Raw genomic sequence first — 26850 nt, 5'->3', positions numbered from 1 at the left:
GCCACCTCTATTGGGATCCTTCGTAGTAAGGGAGGAGCCTATCACTAGATCACAGCTTGAGAACTCCTCCCTCAGCTCCAAACTCACTCCTGCTGCTGGCACTGTGTTAAAAGTGAGTAAGACCTTAGCCTCATTCGGGATTTTACCCAAGGTCTCTGCTGAGTGCCCCCAATGCTTGCCTTCTCCACTAGTGTAACGGGTTTCATGCACGGGTGACACCACAAACACAGACACAAGGCAAGGTCTTACAAAAAAGTAAAGATAGTCCGACATACCCCAAACTACTGTATGCTCCCCACCTTGTTTTATAGGGCGGAAAGAAGAAGGGGAGAAGAAAATCTATTAGCGAGGATTAATCACAAGCCGGTGCCCCACCTCCCTCTCACACTTGCAGAAGGGGGAGGGCACCTACCTAGTGAGCTCCAGAGTGAGCGAGGAGCAATAGGAGTTTAAGGCACATTTCACCATATGTATATATATATCACTTGTTCTAGCAGACTACGGTAGCTAGGGTGTTCTCTTTTGCAGCAGTTTGCAGGGGTGGAAACGAAAATGAAGACCCCAATTGGACTAGGGGAAAAAAATTTAAACGAGGAAAGCAAATTCTGGAATACGACGGAGCCTAGACATCCTCAAAGTCTTAATAGAGAGAGGGATGGCATCAATTAGATTTACTCATAGTCAACCTAGTTCATCTAGGGTTCAGCCTAAAGCATTTTTGGCCAACAGTTCATTAGCCTACAGAGTTCTATTTATTGAGCTGACCATAATTCACATTTATAACGAGAAGGTGTCAGGTCACTTGCGCTCTCCCTTCCATTGATTTTGTCCAGTGAAGTTTATTTAAGATTTCTTCTGTATTTATTGTAAAACCTATTTATTTTGTTTCCTATGCACTTCCCCACAGTATATTCATTATACTGTAGCTTTTAATACAAACCAGCCATATAAACAACAAGAACTAAAACTCAAGAATTTATGGCTCATGTTATTAAAGCTTCTGCAGGACCGGTTCAGAATCTTCATCAGTGATCCTGGTTCTCATGTATGTGTTATTGTGTCATTTGCACTTGCAATAGTAGAAAGTTATGTAGCAAAATAATTGTAAAATGCTATGCAATATGTTGCTTTCGTTCATAAATGTGCACAGCATGTGATGGTTCCAGCTCCACAGCCTTTGGCAGGTAATACCCTACTTGTCCCTTCATAATTTGGGTAATACATTTAGTCAGGGCTCTGTGAGTATGCATGAGGCAGATGTGCACGTGTGTTTTTAATGTCCATTTTGTCTGTTGATCCTTTGAGCTTCCAGATTTTCCTGCCAACTGTTGTGGCAGCTGGAGAGGAGGAGCTTTGCTGCAGCGTTCTTTGACTAAATTCAGATTACAGGCTTGGAGTGGCACAAATAATCTTTTTTTGGTTATATAAATTATTTAAAATCGGATATGCGCCACATGTGGTCTTGGGTTAAATCCGTATCCATGTGACTGGAATTCTTTTTGTAAGTCAGCCTCAGGTGCTAATGAATTTTGCAATAAAGGCTTGTGTTGATATTTATGATGGATTGTTGTTATGATTTTATTTTTTTTTTTGGCTCACGTCAATCCTGCACATGCTGTAATTGGTTTTGGATTTCAACCTCTTATTCATTGGAACCTCTTCTTCCTAGATATTCTGCTTCGTTTCTGGTGCTTCCTTATCCAAATCTTTCTGCGGTCTCAAGACATCTTCATGCCTAAGGCTCATTGGGTAATTTCACCTGGGTACTGAAAACTAAGAATCGCTGCTGTAAACACAATGACTTCTGTTATTTGCTCATGCTACAGTAGGACTCTTTCTCAAAATATGCTTATAATGAACATCCTGAATAGCTCTTTTACTTCACCCTGCTACACCTATAAACTGTAATGCTTTATAGATCAGGTATTCAGTATCACCTAGTGGAGAATGGAAGTCTGGTTCCTTTAAAGTATTCTTCCTCATGCTGTCCTGGGTTGTTTTGCTTTGCCAATTTCATCGCCAGGTTCTAAACCTACATGCAAAAGTTGACTGACGTAGTCTGTTGTTAAACGCACCACACATTTACGGTTGAATTGACCTGTTCTGTTTTCTCTACAGCTCAAGCAAATCTATTATTTGGTGCTTTGTGTAAAGTGAGATTGTGTAGAGCAGGACGACTAGGACACGATGGGCTCCGACTGCGTTTTTCTAACTTTTTGTAACTCTAGGACCTGAGCAGAGTCACGTGTAAAGGCTGATGATGTTGAGTGTATACTATGCCCCAGGAAAAGGGGTCAGTGCATTCAATCGCATGGAGATTCTATACAAATTCACATGGAGCCTAGAGGCAATGTCAGTTTCCCATTTCTTCTCATTTTACGAGAGTAGAGAGGAGGAGTAGAATAAAAGGATGCGTGGTAGCAACATTCAGGACACAAATAGAAACTCTGCACATGATGCAGAATATGGTGCACATAACATTAACACAAAATCCTGCGTACCTTATAAAGGCTGCATGATGTCTCTGTAGCAACAGAGGAATTTGTACTTGTATTATTTTTTTCTTGAGGAATTGTGGTAACATTTCCTGTCACTCATGTCTGTCAGGCCATGGGGTGGTTCAATGAAAGTCTAGGTCGACACCTCAGGTCTTCACAATGGAAGCCTGACTTGGGTGTAGTAGGAGGAATAGGTGCACTTTTGAATTTGTATAGCAATGCAATTGGAGATTGCTGTATTTTAAGAAATTTTTTATAGATCTTAGAATATGAATATTAGAATAGGAAATATTCTAATGTTTTAAGATACTGTTTTTTATTATTATTTTCATGAGGTGTAAGCTGTAATCAGTGAAAAAATAAAGCAAAGAAAAACATTGCAAATATTTTTACTTTACTTATAATGCATTTAGAATTTAAGAGATTTTCACTTTCTGAATGAAATTATGAAAAGCTAAAAAAAAAAGCTTTTCCATGGCTATGACCGTTTTGGAACATTCTTTCAGGAGTCACCACAGCGGACCATCCAATCCACACAACAACTAGCCAAAGGTTTTTTTTTTTTTTTAAACACCGGATGCCCTTTCTAATGCAACCCTCCCATTGTATCTGGGCTTGGGACCAGCAATGCATCCAGTGGTTGGGGTTTGGACATTGGCTGGGAATCTAAACCAGCCTTCTACGTGGCAGGTGACAAACCTACTGTACCACTGAGCCACCAAGCCTCTCTTTATAAAGACAAATAGCCCAATGAACACAGAATTTTTTACAGACTTGTTTATAGACTTCTGTTAAACAAACAACAAAAAAAAAAGAGATTAGGGCTGTTTTTAATAGCATCTAGACTACCACCTTCAAGAAACTAGCGCTTGACTTAAAAAAAAAAAAAAAATCTAACAGGAGTCTGATGGTTTGCTGCTTGCATGAATACTCCGTATTGTAATTATGACATTAATCACTGCAAATTTGGCTTAGTGAAAAAATATGGGGTTGACCCTCATTATTTGGCAGTCTATAAAATAGCACTTAATCCAGCAACTTGATCCAAGAGGGTTGTTTTAGTGAGTGAGTAATGTGTTTGCATGTTATGTAAGGTATAAACTGCAAAACTTATATATAAGTTCAGCTTTAGAGTTTTAAAATGCATAGGCGTTATTTTTTCCAGGCTCTATAAGGAATGTGGCTGTGCATGAGAGAGACCGTGGGAGAAAGAGGGCACAAAAGAGAACTACAGTGTGTGTGTGTGTGTGTGTGTGTGTGTGTGCTATTAGACTCTTATGTAGGGTTTCCCCAGAGCTCTGAGGTTGTACCAAGCGTCTGCTTATGGATGACTGTCAAGAAATCTGCTGTTCTCACTTAGAAGTACAGGTCGCATTTTAGGCTTTACACCCCACACATACAGTCATGTGAAAAAGTTAGTATGCCTATTTTAAATCTATATTTTTTGTGTAAAACCATAATAAAAAAATGTAGGTCCCAATATTAAGCAAGTACAACCTCAGAAAAAAACATATAATAGTAATAATAATAATAATAATAATAATGATAATAATAATAATAACAAAACATGTGGGCAATACTTAGTACCCCTTATTGATTTCACAGGATTGAAGAGGGTAAGTTGCAGCTATGTGCAGCTAATCATCAGCTTTTAATTAATTGATCATCAGCAGGTATGCAGACCTATATAAAAAGCTGAAGTTTTGGCAGTTTGACGGTCTGGAGCATTAGGAGGTGTGCTAACACAATGCTAAGACATAATCTTGGAGCAATGGTCTTAGAGGAGCAACTGTTGCTGTACATGAATCTGGAAAGCGTTGTAAAACCTTTTTTTCCAACAATATGGAGTTTAACATTCAAAGAAATATTTTTTTACAAGTGAAAAGCATTTAGGACAATTACTAACCTTCCCAAGAGTAAAAAGTCCAGCACATTTACCCCAAGGTCAGATCATGCAATGCTTAGAGACAAAAACTCAAGAGCTACAGTACATCTCAGATTGGTGGATCTACAAGCTATTGAATCACGGGTACGTAGTATTGCCCATATGTTTTTTGTCCTTATTTTTGTTAAATAAATAACAGTAAAAAAGTTACTTGTTGTTTGTCTGAGGGTGTATTTGTCTAATACTTAGGCCCGTTTTGATCAGATGATTTTATTATGATTTTATTATTACAGGTCCAATGTTCATGTGTTCAGTGCTTTAGCACATCTTCCAGCTTCCTAACCAAAACCACTCTGCTGACTTTTTGATTGTATATCTAATTGTACGCCATGCTAAGTAATGGCCCAGAATCCCCCTGTGGTTACAGCTTTTAAACTGTAAATTAAATTGTATGCCAGACAAATCTGATACATTAAAAATCAGCAGAATTAGCAGGCTTACTTGTCCCAAAAGTTTTCCTCATTAGGAATTCTTCTGTTCAGTGCTCCATAAAAGATAAGGGCATCTCAAACAGCTGTCAGATGGGCTTTCCTCTTCCTCCACTCTCATCAGCATAGTTTACTCATCCGTCATGATAGAAGCAGCTCCAGGGGGGATGAGAAAGGGGAGCCCATGATTTATTGGCTATGCTTAATTGTTCTGCTCATTTCTGTTCCTGCAGTGATGATAGAAAAGTCAAACTACCTGGTCCTTTTAGTTTCTGTTGACCACTAGTCCAGATTTCCTCACGTTTGTGTGTATCCATGTGCCAAACATGTGAGCGGGTTTGTGCCAGTCAGTGAATTTTTCTCCTCCACAAGATTCTTTCACATGATTCTCATAAAATAAATAAATAAATAAATAAATAAATTAATTAATACTTTAATTTATTATTATTATTATTATTATTATTATTATTATTATTATATAAATAATAATTAATTAATTAATACTTTAATTAATTACCATTATTATTATTATTATTATTATTATAAATATTGATATAATAATAATAATAATAATAATAATAATAATAAATGTGCTGTCTACATAGGATTTTCAATTCTTATAAAAAAAAACACTTTTTCTTATTTTAAAGCCCTTAAAATTAATAATTTAAAAACTGTTGAACATAAATAAAAGTTAGCAATAATAAATAGAAATAACTAATAAATAGTGCCTGTGCTTTTTGTACACTCAGCCAACTGCAGTACTTCATCATCACACATGTAAATTTATATAATCATTATTTTTATCAGCATAAGGTAAATTTTACAGTATTGGAATTATTTTTTTCAAAGGTTTTGTTGCTCTCTGTCTTTACATATTCCTGAAATTATTCTCTATACTGTAGCTTTCTCAGAGTCTCTGCGTTAGAGCTAGAATCAACGCCTCAAGTTTACTTAACTAATACAGTAAATGATACCCAAATTAAAACTACAGTATACATGCTTTGTTCGGATTTTTCTTTTTAATGTGCACACATTTGTATCTTATTCTGATGAAAGTAATAATATAAATAAACACCTTTGATGATAAAATATGCACTAGCTGCTGAACACAAGAACAGAAGAAAACGTATCAGGAACAAGTCGTCAGAATGTACCCGCCTCCAGTTTCTGATTGGCTGCTACTGTCCCACCTCTAGGCTCTGATTGGCTGGAATTAGTGAGCGTTGTGATATTGAGCGTGCAATAATATTGGAACCACATTAATGAGGAAACAAGATGGGAAAAGTGATCTTGTTGTACATCTGAACCATTCGTTAATCTCTGGACTGATTTGGTGAATTTGTTGTGTTTCCTTTTTTACACTGTTTGAGTGTGACTGATACCCCATCTTTTGTGGATTGATGTCAAGTACTGTACATAAGCGAACACATGGATGCATGACCTAACTGCAGGGGAATACATGCAAGTAAATAAAATTGCATGAATTTATAAATCGTGGTTATTTTTTAATTTTTTTTATTTATGTTGTTTAATGTGCAGCTTTAGTCAGCTCAGTAAATAGCGATGGCTGTGAAGGACAGTGAGTCATATTAGAGTTAAAGATTTGCATTCTTGTAACTCTTTCTTAAAGGACGTTTTTTATAAATTTATGGATTTTTATTCAGTTCATCTCTCATACAATATGCAATACACCGTTGCTGCACTGTATATATTTTTGATGTCTGTAGGTAAGAACTTTTTTTTGTTTTATTTAAACCCAATGTTTCATGTCAGTAGTGTATTAAACATGGGGAGTTCTTTACATGTACTGTACATATTTTGCTACCGGCAAACCAATATCAAAAAGTGATAAAAAGTGATACAGATACCAGACTAAAGCAGAGATCGAAAGGCATTTGCACATTTTCCCCTTGCTGTGGTTCCCAGCTTCAAACATTAAAGAACAATATTCATGGGAGACTCTATATTTGTAATAAAATAGCACGTTGAGCTGTATTAATTAGTTTGTATATGTCATGATGTCAACCAAATCGTCCCTGTCTTTTTATCAATGGAAATAAATGCTTATGAGTACAAGCATACTGTATTATTTATAGTGTTGGTGAGAACTCTCCAAAAGTATGATCACTGCCTGGCTATTTATTTTAACAATATCCTCCAGTATATTGTGGGATAATTAAAGTGCTATGCCTGACAGTTTTATCTACAGTAAATAAACTGCTTAACACTCGTTCCAACAGTGAAAAAACTTTCACACTATTACAGTATCATGTATGTTGATGTAGGTGGTGTTACTGGATCTTAGAAGAAGCGAGCTGGCTTGAATATGATGCAGATACTTACAATTTTAAATATGTTTAAATAGCCATCCATCCATCCATCCATTCATCCATCCATCCATCCATCTAGGAACCTCTGTAGTCCCACTAGTCCCACCGTGGAGGCCAGTGGTGAACTTATTCACATTTTGTATGACCTTGGTAGGACATCTTGTTACTATATGTTTAAATAGAATGCACATAAAAACACACTAAAATGGATGGGAGCAGATATTTTTGATTAATAGCTGGTTTTAATGAATTTAAACACTGGGCATTGGTGTCAGAGTGGTAGGTCTCTCACCTGCCATGCTGAAGTTTTGTGCAGATCTGGGGCACCCAAAAGACTACCAAACACTGGCTAAAATAGAATTGCATTTGTAACTTAAAGGACATTTCAACAGCTTTCCGTGAGAATTAGCATTTACTGTATATCATAGCCATGATTGGACTGTAAGCTCTTAGTTTTATTTTCAATACTTATAAATATTTTATTGAATAGGGATGTAATGAAAACATTTTAATTTAATTTAATTCCATAAAAAGTATAATTTTTAAAATAAAAAATGGAAATTTTTGTTATTATAAAAATAAACAATAAAAATTGATACAGTAGTAGACATATTTTATTCAATTAAACTCCCCCAAAATTGTACTAAATATCTTAAAAGTCGGGCCTGGGGACTGGAACGTAATAAGCTGTAGTTGTTTTGCATATTATACCTGTAATAAAAAAAAGGAGCGTGGTACTAGAATTTTGAAAATGAAAATGTTTACTTGAGATTTTTGCAAATTAATTTTTTTTTTTAATTGAGAAAGCACATGTACATAAGTATTCACAGCCTTTGCAAAATTGAGCTCAGACGCATTCTGTTTCCGCTGATCATCCTTGAGATGTTCCTGCAGCTTAATTGGAGTCCACCTGTGGTTAATTTAGTTGATTGGACATGATTTGGAAAGGTACACACCTGTCTATATAAGGTCCCACAGTTGACAGTTCATGTCAGAGCACAAACCAAGCATTAAATCAAAGGAATTGTCTGTAGACCTCCGGGACAGGATTGTTTCCAGGCACAAATATGGGGAAGGTTACAGAAAAATGTCTGCTGCTTTGAAGGTCCCAATGAGCACAGTGGCCTCCATCATCCGTAAGTGGAAGAAGTTCAAAACCATCAGGACTCTTCCTAGAGCTGGCCAGCCCTCTAAACTGAGCGATTGGGGGAAAAGGGCCTTAGTCATGAAGGTGACCATAAAGCTCCACAGAGCTCCAGAGGTCCTCTGTGGAGAGAGGAGAACCTTCCAGAAGGACAACTCTCTCTGCAGCAATCCACCAATCAGGCCTATATGGTAGAGTGGCCAGAGAGTCTCATCAGACCTGAGAAGTTTCTTTCTCATGGTCTGAGAGTCTTTCAGGTGCCTTTCGGCAAACTCCAGGTATCTGCCATCTATCTTTTACTAAGGAGTGGCTTCCGTCTGGCCACTCTCTTATATAGGCCCGATTGGTGGATTGCTGCAGAGATGGTTGTCCTTCTGGAAGGTTCTCCTCTCTCCACAGAGGACCTCTGGAGCTCTATATATATACTGTAGGTTATGTAAAGTGTGAACAAGACAAGGGCCTAAACAAAGCATGCTCTGTTTCATAAGAAATAAACACAGAAATGGGCAAAATGTGCACTGTAGTATTTTGGGGTGTATGGAGAACCAAGTACATGTGAATATACAGTATTTGAATTTTTTCCTGTTTAAACCTGCTGAATCTAATCACTCTAAAAAATGTGGGTCATCAGTGCTTAAATGAGGGTTTATATGAGAGTGTCAAACCGTGCCTGAAAATATCAGAATGAAGACATATAACAGATTGACATTTACAGAAGACTTGGAGCACAATACGGTGATGAGATTCTGATCCGCAGTAAAATATTTGAATTGTGCAAATGCTTTAAAGAACACTTTACATCCGTGAATGACGATCCCAGTCGAGGTGGCTCACATCCCAAGAGTTATTGCCACACATTGCCCAGTCCTGATCTCACTTTAAGAGATTTCAATTAAAGGAGTTCCATTAAAGGAGATGGGCCATTAAATGTGTTACGTCATTAAAGGAGTTCCTGGGAGGCCAGCGTTTCAGACATGAAACAGGCAGCCTGATCATGGCATACTGAGAAAACTTTCCATCTTGATGGTAATTGATGCACTGGTGAAATTCTGGGAAAAGTACATTGGTATATAGAGAAATAACGGTAGTTTTAATTCCCATAAATATGTTCTGTTATCCTGTACAATAAAAAATTTACCTTTTTTGTTTGACTTGAACGCCCCTTGTACCAATACAGTAGAATCAGTTAGAAGCATCTGAAACCTGCATTACCTAAGCAACTGTGTAAGATTTGCAGGATATCTAATGTAATGCAGTGTTAAAATACACTCCAGGTACAGGATTTATGTAAGTTTTATTGCATTTTCTTGAATTATTAATAATGCATGTTTTTAAGTGCGTGATTACACATATAAATTTACTGAGCCTCGTAAAACCCTGGAGTAGTACTAACTATGGCAAGCTGCTGTTTTTATTCGTAATTTCTTTCTGCAAGCAAATATGAATAAAATGTAATTTATTTTATTATTCCTGCTATATTAGACTCTATTCTTCTAGATTAAGATCTATCTAATCTAGACTACTGTAACCATTTTCAAGGTACGGTATCTCACAAACAAATTTATGTTTTGCTCCAACACATTTATCATGAGATTTTTTTCTAACCAATTGGCCCACATTTAGTTCCTCTGTCTCAGAGAGGAACTAAAAAAGTATCAAGAGCTCCATAATTGGCTAAAAAGCTCAAATTTCTGTGGCACAGCAGATCACAGAGATGTGGGAATGCTGTGGTTTAAAAGTACAGAAAAGCTCTTTTTGACTTCTATAATATGGTTGTGACATGTTCATCATGGCAGTACTGTGTTATTGGGCTGTCAGTCAATGCGGATGATCCTCCAATCATGTGACCTGCATGCTCTGTGATATTCAACGAGTGCAACTGCATGAAATGCATAATTAAGGGTATGCTTATTCCATGATGCACATCACACAAAGCTTGAATACTTACTCTATACAACTTATATTTAGTTTGTATTATGATGTTCTAATTTTTGTGAAAACTTGTTTTTGTGCTTTGCTTCTTTTTTAAAATGCTAAAAAACTGTTACTGCACCAAATTCATCATATCCTTTTAAGAAGCAGAGGCTTTGAGCCTGGTTACACGGTAGAGTATCATAAAATATACAAGCCTGTCAAGTGTCAACATAAATATCAGAAGAGTATTAACCTTGTTATCATGGCAGGAAGGGCATCCAAAGTAAAACCCGTGCCAGTAACTTGCGGATGTAAAGATCTAATGTGCCGACCCTGAGGAAGGGAATGAGCCCGAAAAAGAAAAGAACCTTGTTATCACAGTAATTTAACACTGGAAGGGTGTGTGGCAGTAGAGTTAGGGATATAACAATTTGCATATTCATAGAATCTGGATTTTTTTTTTTTTTTATTAAAATTTTTTGTCAGTACTGCTTCAAGCAATTTATTATTCAATTTTAAAAACATCATGAAAACAGATTTGGGTGATTTATTTCTCAGAGGTGCAAGTAAGAAAAGTATTTTACTTGTGTGTGTGTGCGTGTGCGTGTGTGTGTGAATCCTTTAACACGTTATTAAAACCTGGAAGAACAGTGATGAATTCAGACTGGACCCTATTCCAGAGCAATGAGTGATTTAGGGTAAGAAGGAAGAAAAAGAAGTCAGTTGACCATCCGAATGCTGTCGGCCGTAATCCAGGACTGAGATTGTGAAAGAGTGGTTTTGGGAGCATGAGGAATCAATTTTAGACTTGAATTGGTCACCGTATTGTGATCAAAGCTAAATTGAATCTAACAAAGTATTGAGTGTACAGTACAGATCTTCTGTGGGGAAATATAAATATCCATACAGTATTTAAAGTAACTGAATATGTCTGTAGAAAGAAGTCCAGTTGATTTAACGTCCAATTAGGTAACTAAACATTAGTTGAGATTTAAAAAAAATAATAATAATAATAATAAAAAAAAATAGTGACCTAAACATAATAAAAAACTGTTGGACACTGACAATCAAGAAACTCTCTTCTGTAGATGAAGAGCAGTCAAGAAGGCATGGATTGAACAAGTAACATCAGAGCACTGCAGACGTCTTTTGAGCTGGATCCAGCAGGTTTTGAATATATTCCTAAATATTTTCTAAATATTGATTGTTGGATAGCAACAGTCTTATTAATTAAACTTATTATCTTTATTTAAAAAATAATAATAAATTAAAACATTGAATTTCACCTTTGTTTCAAAAAACTTTTAGAAATACATAAGCAAAACACTAATTAGAACAATGAGGAGGTTTCAAATAGAGGTTTATAATCCTGAACCCTCCGATATATATTTTGCAATATTATTTATATGTTCCTTTATTAGTGTCCTTTATAAAGCAGTATAATACCTGAATATAGTCATTTAAGGAAAACTTCTTTGGCATGAGCTGTGAGACAGAGAGTAGGCCGCTTTATTCATAGGAGGAAATAATAGTGCTTTTACACAGGGCAGATCCCACCGCACTGTCTGTGTCTTATTAAAATCCCCAAAGAATTCATCTTCTTTCTAGTAATTACTTTCTATTCACTCCATTCAGCTCTGTTTCCATAAGTATGCAGGGTAATAACTTTGGCACTAACTTTATGTCCTTATACATATTACAAGTTCTTATTAAACACCGGATTCTCATTGTAGTTAATATTGAGCTTTGAACAAATGAGTGTTATACTTTAATTGCACGTGTCTGTGAGCTGATCTGCTTCGTCCTGCAGCAGTTATGAAAGATTTGAGTGAGACAGTTTTTAATAGAATGTGTTCCCCGGACGTTGTAGGCTGTATGTAAAGTATATTATTTGTGGTAGAAGTTTTTTTAAGGGCGTCACGGTGGCTTAGTGGTTATAACTGTCGCCTCGTGCCAACAGGCTCCTGGTTAGAGTTTGCATGTTTCTCCCTGTGCTTGGTGGGTTTCCTCCGAGTGACTCCAGTTTCCTCCCACAGTCCAAAGACATGCAGATTAGGCTAATTGGCGTTCCCAAATAGTGTGTGAGTGTGTGTATTTTTGTGTGCCCTGCAATGGATTGTATTGGCACCTCGTCCAGGGTGTACAGTACCCCACCTCCTGCCCTAAGTCTCCTGGGATAGGCTCCAGGCCCTCTGTGACCCTGTACACAGAATCAAGCGGTATAGACGATGAATAAGGGAGTTATTTTTTTTTTTTCCATTTTATTTTTGTGAAAAAATGATTATGGAATAAAACATGTAATTGAACATTGTTATGCAATAACATATTCCCCCAAGGACAAGACAGAATGTAGGATGTTGAAGTGCTTCTGTTGCAGTTACATTACTGTTGTTAGTTGCATTAGTTGTTGGTGCAGTAGCTCTAGCTTGAGGACGTCAGACGCCTCCGCAGCCGTGTCTCTGCTTTTTATCTCTTTTCCGTTCCTGTCTGTATGTGTCTCCACCAGATTAATATGCGTTTCTGGCACTGACACATTTTAATGTCTGTGGTATTAAAGCTTTTGCGCTATATTTATGTATGAGATGTTCTGATTAAATATTCTAATGGGCCTAAATACCAAAGTTACTGCAGTCTTATTGTTTAAACGTTTTTCTAAAGCTTATTTTTCTTCCATTAAATGATTTATTGCTTAGATTTCGGTCATAACTTTAGAACCCTGTGGCCTAGAGAGATTTTTTTCATCTTGTTCTGGCGCGCTTCATTTTATTTGATAAGCATTGAAATTTGATAATTGCATTCATCTTTGGAAGATGATGAACAGATCTTATCCTTAAAGGATGGCTTAAATGGCTGTAGGTTTTCATTCCCGACCATACGAATCTAATTCTAGTTTATTATGCCATCTACAGTATAGCTGAAATGAAGTCCTATGTCACTCCTTTGCAGGTGCAATTATATACCCATAAGCGCTACGTATGGTCTCTTTATTGTCGGGAAACAGTCAGGATAAAAAGGCTAGAAAGGTGATTTTGTTGTTAATGATTTCAAGTGGCGTGGATGTGATAGGCCAATGTATTATGTGTGAGGTTGCGGCTACTCGTAGGGTTTCGAAAATTTAAGGCTAAATAATTTAACTTGATTTAACTTGACACGCTAATGCATTCTTGACCTAGCAATGACCTCTTGTAATGTGTGAATACCAATCAACTAGGGCTGGACGATTTTATCGATTCTGCGATATAAATCGATATTTTTTTTTCCAAAGAAAGTATAGATTTTTTTAGCCGCGAGTATCGATACATACGTCCCATTCAAATCCCCCGTGTTGTTTATCCCCGTTCGCGTTGCAGGAAGAGCGATTTGGTCAGCCAGTCGCTAGTGTTGCTGTAGAGCAAGTTACCCGTACTAACTTTACACAGACGCAGATCTCTACCTATATTCAGAGAATGGCGGCGAATATAAATCCAGCACCTGCCTGCTTAAAAGCAGATGTGTGGGAGCACTTTGGTTTAAAAAAAAAAAAAAAAAGAAGGAAAACAACGATTTGGATAAAAGCATCGCGGTTTGTAAGCTATGTGGCACTAAATATTCCGGTGCTGTGTCGAAGTTGGTTCCCCCATCAGGATAAGTTTTTTTAGCCCCACCCCCGTGAAATCGGCACAGGGAACGCGCATTTAGTAGAAGGCTCGCCCGCGAAGGGTTATGCGCGGACCACTGAGATTCTACGGAGCGCAGTAAAGGCCAAAACGGACAGTTAGCGTTTTTTAATCCCTGACGAACTCGAGCCATCAGGATGTGTTTCCCTTGTTATCTTGGACATATTTACAATGATGAACCTCGGCTGAGTCACTTGTAGGCTGTAAACATGTCAGTACATGCGTTGTATTGTTTATATTTAATCACTGGTATACTACCCATGATTTATTTATTTATGCTATTTTATCAAGGGATTTTAAAAAAATACAGTATATATTTAATATAAAGAAATGGACCACTACGAGTGCTGATTTCTTTCATATGCAGTTTGGGTTTATTTAAATAGACGTGACCTAGTGAATTGACATCACACGGATAAAATGCTAATTATCTCGCATAATAATAATAATAATAATAATAATAATTATTATTATTATTATTATTATTGTGGCGTTTTTATCGCCTGAAAGGATGGTGGAGAGACGAGCGAGCTTATCTTGCTGCCCAATGCAAATGGCTGGGAGTATTTTATTCAAGCACACAATCTCACAACTCGAACACATGAGACGGCTTAAAACAAGAACACCCTATCACACATACCCTGGCTGAAGCCACTAAACCAAACACCTTTCCCCAACACGGTGAACACATAAACAGTCCCTCCCGCAGAGCATGATGGTTATTACCCGAAACCCCGCCCACGCCACATTGCCCCCACCCGAGCTGTGACCGTCCCCGGTCACCATGGCGAACTCAGTCTAGCAGGCGTGACGGTGGGCGGCGCTGGCGTTGTGAACGCCGGAGTCTTTTTGCGGGGGAAGGCGGGGCACAGCCCTCTTCCTGAGGCGGACCGGCCTCCACAGAGCTCGATGTTTTGCTGACGTGGGGCTGGTAGGGAGCGAGCCGGTCCCGGTGGAGCACGACCAATCGCGACCGCCCTGTCAACCGCACCCGGTAGACCACATCAGAGAGCTGTGCGACGACCGTGCAGGGGCCCACCCAGTGCGACATCAGCTTAGGTGAGAGCCCCCTTTTCCTTCCGGGGGAATACACCCAAACCTGCTCCCCAGTAGCAAAATCGCGCCCCCGGCTGTGGGTATCGTACACGCGGCGCTGCTTAACCCCGGCGTCCGCCAAGTGTCTACGCGCCAATTCGTGGACACGAAACAGTTTGTCTTTCAATGAATAAAAATAGTCCAAACCTGGTTTCGTGGGTAAATCCACTTGAGGCGGGGGCCCGAACACCAGATCCACAGGCGTGCGCAACTCGCGACCGAACATTAACGCAGCTGGCGTCAGTTGCGAGGACTCCTGCACCGCTGTGCGATACGCCCAAAGCACGAGAGGCAAATGCTCGTCCCAATCTTTTTGCCGGTTGCTGGTAAGCACGGCGAGTTGGGTGGTGAGTGTTCGGTTAAACCGCTCCACGAGGCCATCACTTTGTGGATGCAGGGGCGTGGTGCGGGTCTTTTTCACCCCGAGGCGCTCGCACACCGCCGCAAACACCTCCGCCTCGAAGTTACGCCCCTGATCACTGTGCAACTGCTCCGGGGAGCCGAATCGGCTGAACACCTCATCCACCAGCACTCGAGCCGTGGTGGAAGCGCTCTGATCCGGAACAGCGAACGCCTCCGGCCACTTGGTGAAGTAATCCATGGCCACCAGCACATAACGATTCCCGCGATCAGAGATGGGAAACGGCCCCAGAATGTCCACGCCCATACGTTCCATGGGCGCCCCCACCCGAAAGTCTTGCAAGGGTGCTCGCGAGCGCTGGGTAGGGCCCTTCTTTGCCGTGCAGACATCGCATCTGTGAACAAAAAGTTCGCTGTCAGTATGACAACCCGGCCAGTAGAACCGAGCACGCAACCGCCGCAGTGTCTTAGTTACCCCAAAGTGTCCCGAACCCGCGTGCCCATGAACCATCCCCAGCACACATGCCCGCAAAGTCCGCGGCACCAGCAGCTGAAAAGATTCACCAGCGCCACACGGCCGTTCGCACTGGCGGTAGAGTAAGTCCCCCCGCAACGCTAGTCGGTTAAACTGCGAGTGGAGAGCTTTTTCTTCGGGTCCCAGGTGGGCGATTGCGGCATAATCCGGTCTCTGGCCCACGTTAACCCAACTTAATACCCGCTGCAATGCCGGGTCCTTCTCCTGCTCGACCGTTAGCTGATCGCAGTCCATCTGTGGCACAGGCGAAACGACCACCGGCGATGGTGTAGGTGCCGCAGTGACTCGGCTGCACGCCGGCTCGGACGGCCGATTACCGACGGGGGCTTCGGAAGACTGCGCAGGGAGAATGTTCTGATTCACGGGGGTCGGGGTGTGTTCGATGTCGTGACCACCCACACGCTCTTCAACCCGCTCGCAGTGTCGACAACGCTCCTTGCTGCACGGCCGGCGGGATAACGCATCGGCGTTAGCGTGCAATTTTCCCGCTCGGTGCTGAACGGTAAAATGATAGTCCTGCAACCGTTCGAGCCAACGCGCTAACTGCCCCTCGGGCTCTTTAAAACTGAGCAGCCACACCAGCGAAGCGTGGTCGGTCCGCAGCAAGAAGGATTGCCCGTATAAATACGGCCTAAAATGCTTAAGGGCCGCGACGACCGCAAGCAGCTCGCGCCGCGTGACGCAGTAATTCTTTTCCGGCCCAGACAACGCGCGGCTGAAGTACGCGACAACACGCTCTTTGCCCCCGGCAACCTGAGACAGGACGGCCCCCAGCCCTACATCGCTCGCGTCCGTGTCGAGAATAAACGTACGAGCTATATCAGGATATTCGAGAACGGGCGACGTAACCAGAGCTTCCCGTAACCGTGTGAACGCACGCGCGTGCTCCCTGTCCCAGCGAAACGGCTGGTTCTTTCTCGTGAGCGCGTGCAGCGGGCTGGCGATCGTAGCAAAATCCCTCACGAACCGGCGATAGTACGACGCTAACCCGAGAAAGGTGCGCAGCTGCGACACATTTGACGGCTCAGGCCAATGCTGTACCGCGGCAATTTTGGCTGGATCGGTGGCAATCCCTTGAGCGCTAATGACGTGTCCCAGAAAGACAGTTTCTTGCCGCAACAACTGGCACTTTTTGGGATTGAGCCGCAAATTCGCCCGCCGGATAGCTAGAAACACCTCCCGTAGGTTAGCTAGTGCGACCGCAAAATCCTTGCCGTGTACCAATAAATCGTCTAAGTAGACGACACAACGGTTGCGAGGGATCTCTGCCAATACTCTCTCCATCAACCGTTCGAACGTAGCGGGAGCGTTGCAGAGGCCGAACGGCATGCGCCGAAATTGCCATAGACCTTGTCCGATCGAAAACGCGGTTTTGGGTCGTGCTTCCGGGGCGAGCTCTACTTGCCAATACCCGCTATGCAGATCCAACGAGCTAAACCACGCCAAGCCCGCAACGTGTTCCAGCGCATCATCTATTCGCGGTAACGGATAAGAATCCTTGCGCGTCACCTCGTTTAACCGCCGGTAGTCCACACAAAACCGCCACGATTCGTCCTTTTTACGCACCAGTACAACGGGTGAAGACCACGGTCCGGATGCTGGCTCTATAAAGCCCGAGTCGGCCATCTCACGCAGCTGCTGCTCGGCTATAGCTCGTTTAGCTAACGGGAGGCGTCTCGGATGTAACCGAACAGGAGCGGCGTTACCCGTATCGATATGGTGCTGCACCAAATCGGTATGCGTGCACTCGCGCTCATCCACTGCGAAAATATCGGCGAACTCGTGCAAAAGGGACTTCACGGCGTCGGTCTGCGTCTGATTTAGCCCTACACTGCTACGCCGCATCAGCTCGGCCATTATTCTCCCTCGGACAGCTACCGGATGTTTACATGGCGCGTCCACCGGAAGTTCCGCCCCGCTGGTGCGTGCTACTAACTCGTCCGGCCGCGCTTTGGGCACTAGCAACCTAGCTAAACCGAAACTACCACGCAGAGTCCCGTCTGCGAGATTCAGTACCGCACCCCACCTTTCCAAAATGTCTAATCCCAAGATACAATCATCCTCGATATCCGCCACAAAGAATGGGTGAAAAAGAATGATTGCACCTACTTGTATTCGCACTGTGCGACAGGCCCGTATCCTCAAATAACTTCCCGACACGGTGCGAATGTTCACGGCCGGGTCCGGCAGCACACGACCGCGCTCTCCGCGCTTCAACAATCCCCCGCGCAGCAGCGAAACTGTAGAGCCGGTGTCCACGAGCGCCCGCAGCGAAACGTTGTCCAGGCCGCAGTCCACGTAGACCCCCGCGCGATTTCCGACACGTCCCGACCGGAAGTTAAATCCGGCAGTTGGGGGAACAAAGATGGCTGTGGGAGGCGGTTTCCCCTCGGCGCCCCCCGAAGCTAGTTTAACGGCTGCTGGGGTACGCTGTCCTCCGGCCGGAGCACGTTGCAGCGGTATCCTTGGCCTCGGCGTTGTCGCGGAAACTCGCCGGCCGGGTCGAGGCCTAGCCGCGACGGGTAGCCCTGTCCCCGGCTAGGTTCACCTCCCCAGCGGCCGCGAGCCACCGAAGATCGCTCGGCTCTCTCGCCGTTGTGTTCTTCCAAGATGGGCTCGGCGTGCTCAGCCTCGCGCAGCGCCTCGGACAGCGACGCCGGTGCCGCTAACCGGAGGTGCTCGCGAAGGCGGTACGGCCGGATTCCCCGAAGAAACGCGCGACGAGCTAGCTCTTCCTGCTGGCCGTGTCCGAAATCCGGGTAGCCCTGGCGCGCGAGAGATCGCAGGTCCATGGCGAACGCCCCTAGTGGCTCAGAGGCGCTCCGCACGCGGGTTGCCAGCTCCTCGCCCGCGGCCTCGTTACGGTCTCCTGCGCCGAAACGGAAACAGAGCGACTGCTGCAGCTTTAACCAGTCGTCCCGCTCATCACCGGACGGCTGTTTCTGCCGGGGACCAGCCCGCGAATTTGGCGGCTAGCTCTACCTGGGCGATGAACGCGTGGGGATCGCCGGCGCCGTTGTAGGCCGGCAGGCGCAGCTGTAGGTCGCTTCGCTGGCGGACGGGGCACGGAGCTGTAGCTTGCTCCGGTGTCGGCGCCACGTCACTGGAGGACTCCTCCCCGAGGTCCAATACCGGAACCTGGAACGCGCCGCGCCGCTCCGCTCCGGTCGCCGCTCTTTGCCTGCACTAGCCCCATCAGGGAGGGTTTTCTTTCTCCGCAGCTGCTCCGCTACTCGGCGGCCCATTTGGATCCTCCGGATTTCCTCCGGGGTGCGCTCCAACTCGCGACTCTCCATTATCCCACTTCTGACACCAAATGTGGCGTTTTTATCGCCTGAAAGGATGGTGGAGAGACGAGCGAGCTTATCTTGCTGCCCAATGCAAATGGCTGGGAGTATTTTATTCAAGCACACAATCTCACAACTCGAACACATGAGACGGCTTAAAACAAGAACACCCTATCACACATACCCTGGCTGAAGCCACTAAACCAAACACCTTTCCCCAACACGGTGAACACATAAACAGTCCCTCCCGCAGAGCATGATGGTTATTACCCGAAACCCCGCCCACGCCACATTATTATTAATGTCTTGAGACTGTATCTGATGGGTGTCTATTTTGGCATTATGGTTTTGCTGAAAAGGCATATTTGATATGAAATATCAGACAAAATACTGACAAGTTTACAGCCTAAGGTCAAAGAAACTGTTCAGAACAGGCAACTTGCACTTTAACTCTCCATTGTTAATTGCAAATTGCCATGTTGCACTTTATTTACTTTTCAAACGCTTGTAAGCTAAGTTTTTTTAATTTTGTCCAGCATTTATTTTGCAAGCTGTCTGATGTTTTTTGAGTTTATTTTAATTAATTCAATCCAAGTAAATGAAACACTCACATGATGTCACCAAAATCACTCTGTCTCTTTTAAATCGATCAGAAAATGATGTAAGCGTATCGAATTATATCGAATCGTATCGAATTATATTGAATCGTATCGAATTATATCGAATCGTATCGTTGGCTAAATATCGTGATATATATCGTATCGTGAGCTGAATATCGTGTATCGTATCGTATCGTGAGATTAGTGTATCGCTACAGCCCTACAATCAACCCTCTCTCCGCAGTGCTCCTGTTCGCTGGCTTCGGAGTGCAACATGTGTAGAGCTTTGGGACAAAAATTCTACGTCTGCTTGTAAATAACACAATCCTTGTGCATTAGCACAGGGATCATAAACCTCTAATAATAATCATGACTGATAATGTACCGAATCTGTTTGCCGTGGTGAACACCCACACATAACGCTTTTTCTAGTCTTGCAGGAATTTTAAATCAGCATAGTCCAAGATAAACTTTGTCTCCTTTTGTGCGTCATCTTATCTATCAATGTTTATGAAAATTTCTTCTGGTCACATATCAAGGCTTCTCTGCCCGCTTGTGCTTGTGGGATGTCCGATGTGCGTTGGTGTAAGTGGAATACTTCATTCCGTTTGGAGATTCACAGTTGGATTCCTATCTGTGTGTATTTCCAGAACAGGCCGCCGGCAGTTCAGGGCTCCCAGCAGCAGACCCAGCACACTCCGGCCTGTATGAACCCCAGCCCGAACCCGGCCCTGATGAACTCGCCCTGGGTGAGACGAAGTGCCGTGATTATAAAAACCTCATTTCATTCATCTGCTGCGCTCATGCTTCTAGCTTTTTGCATCACTTTTTTATTTTTTTGCATTTTTTTTTATTGCTTTCAGCAAACTTAAACTGCTTCACAGATTCTGAGAACCATGTGCTTACTCACTAAACCTTGTTCACCAATGCTAAATGCCGCTTGCTCTTGGACGTCTCTCAGGGGCGTGTCTTATCACGACTGTTTTATTTTGTATGGGCCAGTATCATGGTTTTGGAATCACAGCGTATACTTACTGTACACATATATTATTTGCAAATGCTTCATGTTACCAGGCTTCTGTTATAGAGTCTACACAGAATGGTGCGATTTAATTAAAAAAAAAAAAAAAAAAAGCCAGTTACAAAACTGCCCAGTCAGGAAAAGACTAGAAGAAAATTACATCATCTTTTTTCCCTTCTCTTCAACAGCTCAGAAATGTCTTTAAGTGTGCCCGTGCCCGCTCTTGCCTATTTTAGATTTAGAAAATGTTAACTATTTAGATTTCTAAGCTGGTCTTCTGCTGTTACTGTTTTATCTGCTTTAAAATTTGACGTGTTGTGTATTGTGTTCACGCAGTGTTAAAAAAAAATGTCTATTTGAGTTACTTGGCTTAATCTTCGCTCCTGCCTTGTACCATTCTGTGTAAACATTCACGCCACTTTTCCTATTCTTGATGCTTTTATATTTATGTGAACATTGAGTTTAAATCTCTTGACCTCTATATGCATGATTTTCTGCACTGCATTGCTGTCAAATGGTTGCCTTGATGCGATAATTGTATGCATATTCAGGTGTACAGGGGTTCCTGTTATTAATATGGACCACAAATATATATTGCCTAAGCAGCATCTAGAGTTTACATTAGGAATCATTAATGTATCATTGATGTGTTAAGTGATTTAAATGTCTGTGCATTCTCACTGGCTTGTTTGTTTCCCCCTTCCTCCTGTCCCCTTGTCTTCCCTCTTCTTCCCTCTTCTTCAGTATCATTATCAGGATGACGAGTCCCCACCGGAGCACAGTTACCCTCGGTTGACGGAGGCGCGCGCTCCAGAGCTGGTGCACGTATCAGAGAGGAACCTGTCGGAGATTGAGAATGTGCATGGATATGTCTCACACTCACACATCTCACCGCTGAAGGTGAGTCCTTTTACCATCAGAAACACCATGAGAGCCTGCTGCCATGGTCTTCCATATGTCTCCAACTCATCCTCTTTCTTCAATGCCATTGTTCTGAAGAGAATCACGTAAAACCTATTTTTTGAAACAGAATAGCGGCCTGATATGTTTGCTTTATCATGGACTGTAAGTCTAGCTGGCTCTGTAACGGTGCTACTTCTCAGCTTGGCCACCAGATGGCAGACTGTCTACATGCTGAGGGTATTAAAATGCTCTAAAGGGCTTTATGGATAGTCTTACAGTGCATCATTTTATAATCAGTGTGATATCTGCCTAACTAGTACTTATATAAGACTCATTTGATTGCCGTTTTAATCTATTATTTCACTTTAGTTTATTAATGCAAGGTCTTTAATAGGATATACACTATGTGCACCTTTGAATAGTCCAAATAAATGCCGTTTATGTTTTCCAAAAAAAAAAAAAAAACCCTCATTATTGTCTTTTAAACAACGGAATGGTGTTTATGTAAACTCTTTTAAAAAGCCTTTAGCCTTAACTTTCTCTGATGATGCTGCATATACAGCCTTGTGGAAAATCCCCACCAGAAACAGTGGTGTTAATTATGGTTCAGATGAAATTATAGGGAAGAGCATGAGCTCAGCATTCTGTTAGCTGGAAGCAGGAGGTGATTTGGTGGTCTTGTGGTAAAAGGCCTCGCTTGTGTTGAGATTTTCTGGTTTCAGAGTCTGAAAGTTTAGAGCGTACCCAGCACTTTCTCTAACTATTAACCACAACTTTCCATGACTAATCAGACCAGCACTCAGAGCTTATTAAATCTGAATCTGTTTCAATCAATTGATGCTAAGAGCAGCTGTTTCGTTATACCGTCTTTTCCAGAGATGGTGCAAAATTTCTTTTTTTTTTTCTTTTCTTTTTTTTTCTTAGACGTCTTATATATCTGCATGTAGTGCTGAAAAACCCAGTCAGTATCTCCCAAAACATTTTCCTGCTTTTTTAACTTGCAGGATGGAGTACGTCTTTATTGAAACAATTTCCTAAACATAGTTTTTTACTTTTTTTTTGTTTTGTTGCAATAGATAGTTCCGGTTTGGCACACATACAGTATTAACCAGTAAGCCTTATAGTTATATATAAGTGTATATATACTTATATAGTTTTTCTCTTAAACTGGTTATCTTGTCATCCATTAAAATGACGTTTATAAGAAGTGAGATCTTATCAAGCTGTATTTGCGTATATTGCTCAACACTTTCACATATGTTGACAGATGTTTTCTATGCATGTTATTCTAGCATTTAGATTATCGATTAGATGCACAGTCTTTTAAGATTTGCTCAGCACTTGGTGAAGTATGGCTGGGCAGTATAAAGTACTAATTTATAAAGTAAGATTACAAAATTGATTTATGCTTCAAAATTGTGTATAGTGACATGTTTACACTTTAATTGACCTGACTCTTAACAAATTTCATTAAGTCCCTGAAGACCAATAAGGGAATAAGACTTTGTTGGCAGTGTATATCCATTTTTATGGACCATTAAAGCCACTCTTAAGAGAGCTAGTCACTGCTCAGCTAGCTAGTTTAAAATCTATTATTATCATAATTTTAGTAACTGCTCAGTGGGTGGCGCTGCTGCCTCACAGGGTTACTACCAGTGAAACTTTTTCAACGCTGTCCCCTGGGAAATAGGAAAATTCATTTGAAACTGAACACAGAGCACCTGGATACATCGGGTTTCGTACCATTATAGGACACAGTTGAGACAAGGCACCAAATCAAATTAAAGCGCAACTATCAAATGTACACAAAGAAACATAGGGCAGCTGAAGACAAGTGATGACATCAACTATCAACTTAAAAAGATAATGAAAGATAGTGTGCAGAAATGGACTGTTTACTGAGAGGGGGAAATATATGCTTAAGCATACACCATATTATATGCTGTTATGTTATGTCCAAATTATTCAGTATTTCCATATATAACTTATATAACTATATAGTAAATTTGTCCCTAGATGTAAATAAATGTATAAGTGTGTTCACGCATGTAGCTGTGTGATGGACTAGAGTTCTGCCCAGGATGTATTGCTGGCTTGCACTCAATAAGCTTATGCCCAGGATAAAGCCGTTACAGAAGATAAATGAATAGTGTGAGTTAGCTTGTTATCGAAAAGATAAGAAAGATGAGGCAAGCCTTCTACCTCTGTTCTGGCAAAGAGATTTTATTCAATTACGCCCATGAACTGGATAATGTCTATATATAGAAAAAACGTCCACTTTTTTTGTTGTGTAGAGGGTAAGGCTCAGAGTTACTGATCAGAAGGTCAGCGGTTAAATTCCAGCTCCACCTACGTAGATGCCACTTTTGGGGCTTTGAGCAAGCCCCTTAACCCTGGCTGCTCCAGGGCCCCTGTATTATGGATGACCCTGCGCTCTGGCCCTGTGTTTAGCTTCCTTACGAGCTGAGGTATGCAAGGAAAGAATTTCACAGTGTAGTAATTTACACTGTATATGGCAAATATATGGCGAATGCTTCTTATTTTACAGTATATAGCGTTATTGTGATGATCATTTACGGATAATACACATGAAATGAAAAAAAAAGTGTACAGTACCTGTTGACTAGATTATACTAGATTATTCCAAAATTCCTGTATTGTCTACTGAACAGTGCAGGACATCATTACAGAGAGTGCATTGAGCCAAACCATGCTTAAGAAGCCATAAGAAACAAGTTTAATTGGAACTTCTGGAAGTTTTATTTAAAATTTGCTGTTTGATTGCCCCATAACCATTTAACGCCCAAGTAAACTGTCCCCCTGGGCACATGTAAGCCATCATGCTGAGAATCAACCGAGTGTGGACTTGTTTATGGCACCAAAACTCCAAAATGGCTAGCTAGGGGTATTTAACTGCCAGACTTCCTCACCATGAAATTCTCCTATCCTGTTACACTGTTGATGTTCGGTAAGAGAAACAGATAGCACCTCTGTGGGTGTCACTAGGCCCCCTGCTGTATAGTGAGATGAGGCACGTCCGGAACACATAACAGGTTTTTAACAGATTTTTTTTCGGAGCCTACTTAGATCCTCATTCATACTTGTGGGAAAATAATATGTATTTAGTGAAACATCTTGTGACTGTTTGTTTAGTTATAGTCATTGTGAACGATGCTGCTTAGAACCCCCTTTTTATTTAATTCATTTTTTAAATTTAGGACGGTTTATATATACACACCGATCAGCCATAACATTAACACAGCACAACATCAATACAATAAAACTGATTATTAAATATATATCAGTAAACAGGTGATAGGATCATGGGTACTCAAGGCTCATGTTTCCTGTGGGTCAAAGCCTTTCTGGTTTGATTGGTCATTATAGCAGAACTCACCCCAAAAAGGTGAAGACACGAAAGAAAGGCACCAGAACACCCAGTGCAACTAACATGCACAAGGCCCAACAGCCAAAGAGCCCGAGTCTACCAACGTCCTGGTGCCAGACACCACACCACAGCACACTCCTAGAGGCTCTGGGGATCCATGCTCTGAGGGGGCGGAGCTGCCCACGTGGCACAAGAGGAACATACACAATATTGGGCATAATGTGTTGTGTTGTAATGTTATAGCTGATCTGCATCAAGTACAGTACCAGTCACAAGTTTGGATAAACCTACTAATTCATTGTTTTCTTCATTATAAAACAATACAGGAAACTCTGAAATAACACGCATGGCATTAGGGAATTAAGTAACAATCACAACAACAGTCAGTTGTTATTTTAAGACACAAAGTTCAGCTGTTCTGGAATAGTTCTTGCAAGAACAGTATTGTGTCAAGTGCATTTCCAAAACCTATGATAAAACTGCCTCTCATGAAGACCATCCCAGGAAAGCAAGACCAAAACGTACCTCTGCTCCAGAGGAGAAGTTCATTTAGAGTTACCCACCTCAAAAATCACCAATTAACAACCAGCACCTTGAAGTAGAGCTGTTATAAAGGATTTATAGATCATGAGTAGCAGATACATATCAATATCAACTGTTTAAAGAAAAATAGTGTATATTTTGCATTGCTTTACAATGAAGAAAGATATAAAAATGGAGTTAGAAGGTGTGTCCAAACTTTTGACTGGTACTATATGTACAGTATCTTGTTCAGCTTCTCCAGTGGGATTGGTATGTAACTTTTTTTTTTTTTAAAGTCTTGCATATAGACGTACTCTGTACCCCTAAATAAGTCTTTCTTACTTTATATATTTACAGGATTTAGCAGACGCTTATCCAGAGTGACTTACAAAAGTGTTTTGTAGTCTCACATAACACATTGTTGTGATTGCTCACCATCAGCCAAATAACGCGTTATTCTCTCCTCCTGTCTTTCTCTGTCGTGGCTCATCAGTGTGACTGCGTTCTCATCACCCTCCCCTGTTTCCTCTTAGAGCGTTCTACGCTGGTTCTACTTACTGTCTTTTCTTCCTTTTTTTTCCTTTTCCTTTTTTCCCTTACCTACAGCCTGCTCAGGTTACCCGGTTTGATCTATCATTTCCGGGGTTGACCGCCGCAAACTACCTGGCAAGTTTATCACTTTCCTTTAAATGTCTGTGGTGATGTCTGTGGTTACTTTACTTCAAATCTCTGGCTCGTCTCTGTAGACGTACATTCCATCACGTGTTTGTGTCGATGTTTTGGTGTCTTGTTACGTTTGCATGTAACTTTTCTACTTTGAAGATTTTTGGAGGTTCTTAAACTGGCTCATTTGTCCCATGATGATGTATGTTTCATTTAACAAAGACAACCATTTAGGGGAGGACACAGCGATGCAGTGGGTCCTGGGGCAAATCTAAGCTCTGGTGTATGTGTGTGTGTGTATGCGTGCGTGTGTGTGTGCGTGCGCGGTGTGATGGACTGTCTCCAGTTCTTCAAGGATAAATCCCTGGATGTCTTCACTGCATTGAGTGCAGCATATTAAGTCCATAATAACGATTAATAATAATAACAATAATAATAATAACAATAATAATAATAATAATAATAATAATAACAATAATAATAATAATAATAACAACAACAACAACAATAATAATAATAATAATAATAATAATAATAATAATAAAGTACCTGTACATAT

At 41.5% G+C, this 26850-nt stretch overlaps 1 protein-coding gene across 22 annotated transcripts in view; it reads left to right on the top strand.

Moving 5' to 3' along the window:
• dlg2 (discs, large homolog 2 (Drosophila)) overlaps nucleotides 1–26850 on the top strand; it is a 277019-nt gene that overhangs the window by 102748 nt on the left and 147421 nt on the right. For 17 of the 22 annotated variants that reach the window (XM_053515546.1, XM_053515555.1, XM_053515552.1 and 14 more), the window contains 3 exons: nucleotides 20445–20543; nucleotides 21560–21715; nucleotides 26235–26294. In XM_053515546.1, coding sequence (XP_053371521.1) covers nucleotides 20445–20543; nucleotides 21560–21715; nucleotides 26235–26294 — 315 coding nt within the window. The remainder of the gene's footprint in view (nucleotides 1–20444; nucleotides 20544–21559; nucleotides 21716–26234; nucleotides 26295–26850) is intronic. The other 5 variants (XM_053515556.1, XM_053515568.1, XM_053515567.1 and 2 more) reach the window with 1 other exon arrangement.

This window comes from Clarias gariepinus, chromosome 17, assembly GCF_024256425.1.
Source record: "Clarias gariepinus isolate MV-2021 ecotype Netherlands chromosome 17, CGAR_prim_01v2, whole genome shotgun sequence".
NCBI classification, from domain to species: Eukaryota; Metazoa; Chordata; class Actinopteri; order Siluriformes; family Clariidae; genus Clarias; species Clarias gariepinus.
The sequence above is the reverse complement of the archived record's forward strand: the minus strand, read 5'-3'. Positions and strand labels throughout refer to the sequence as shown.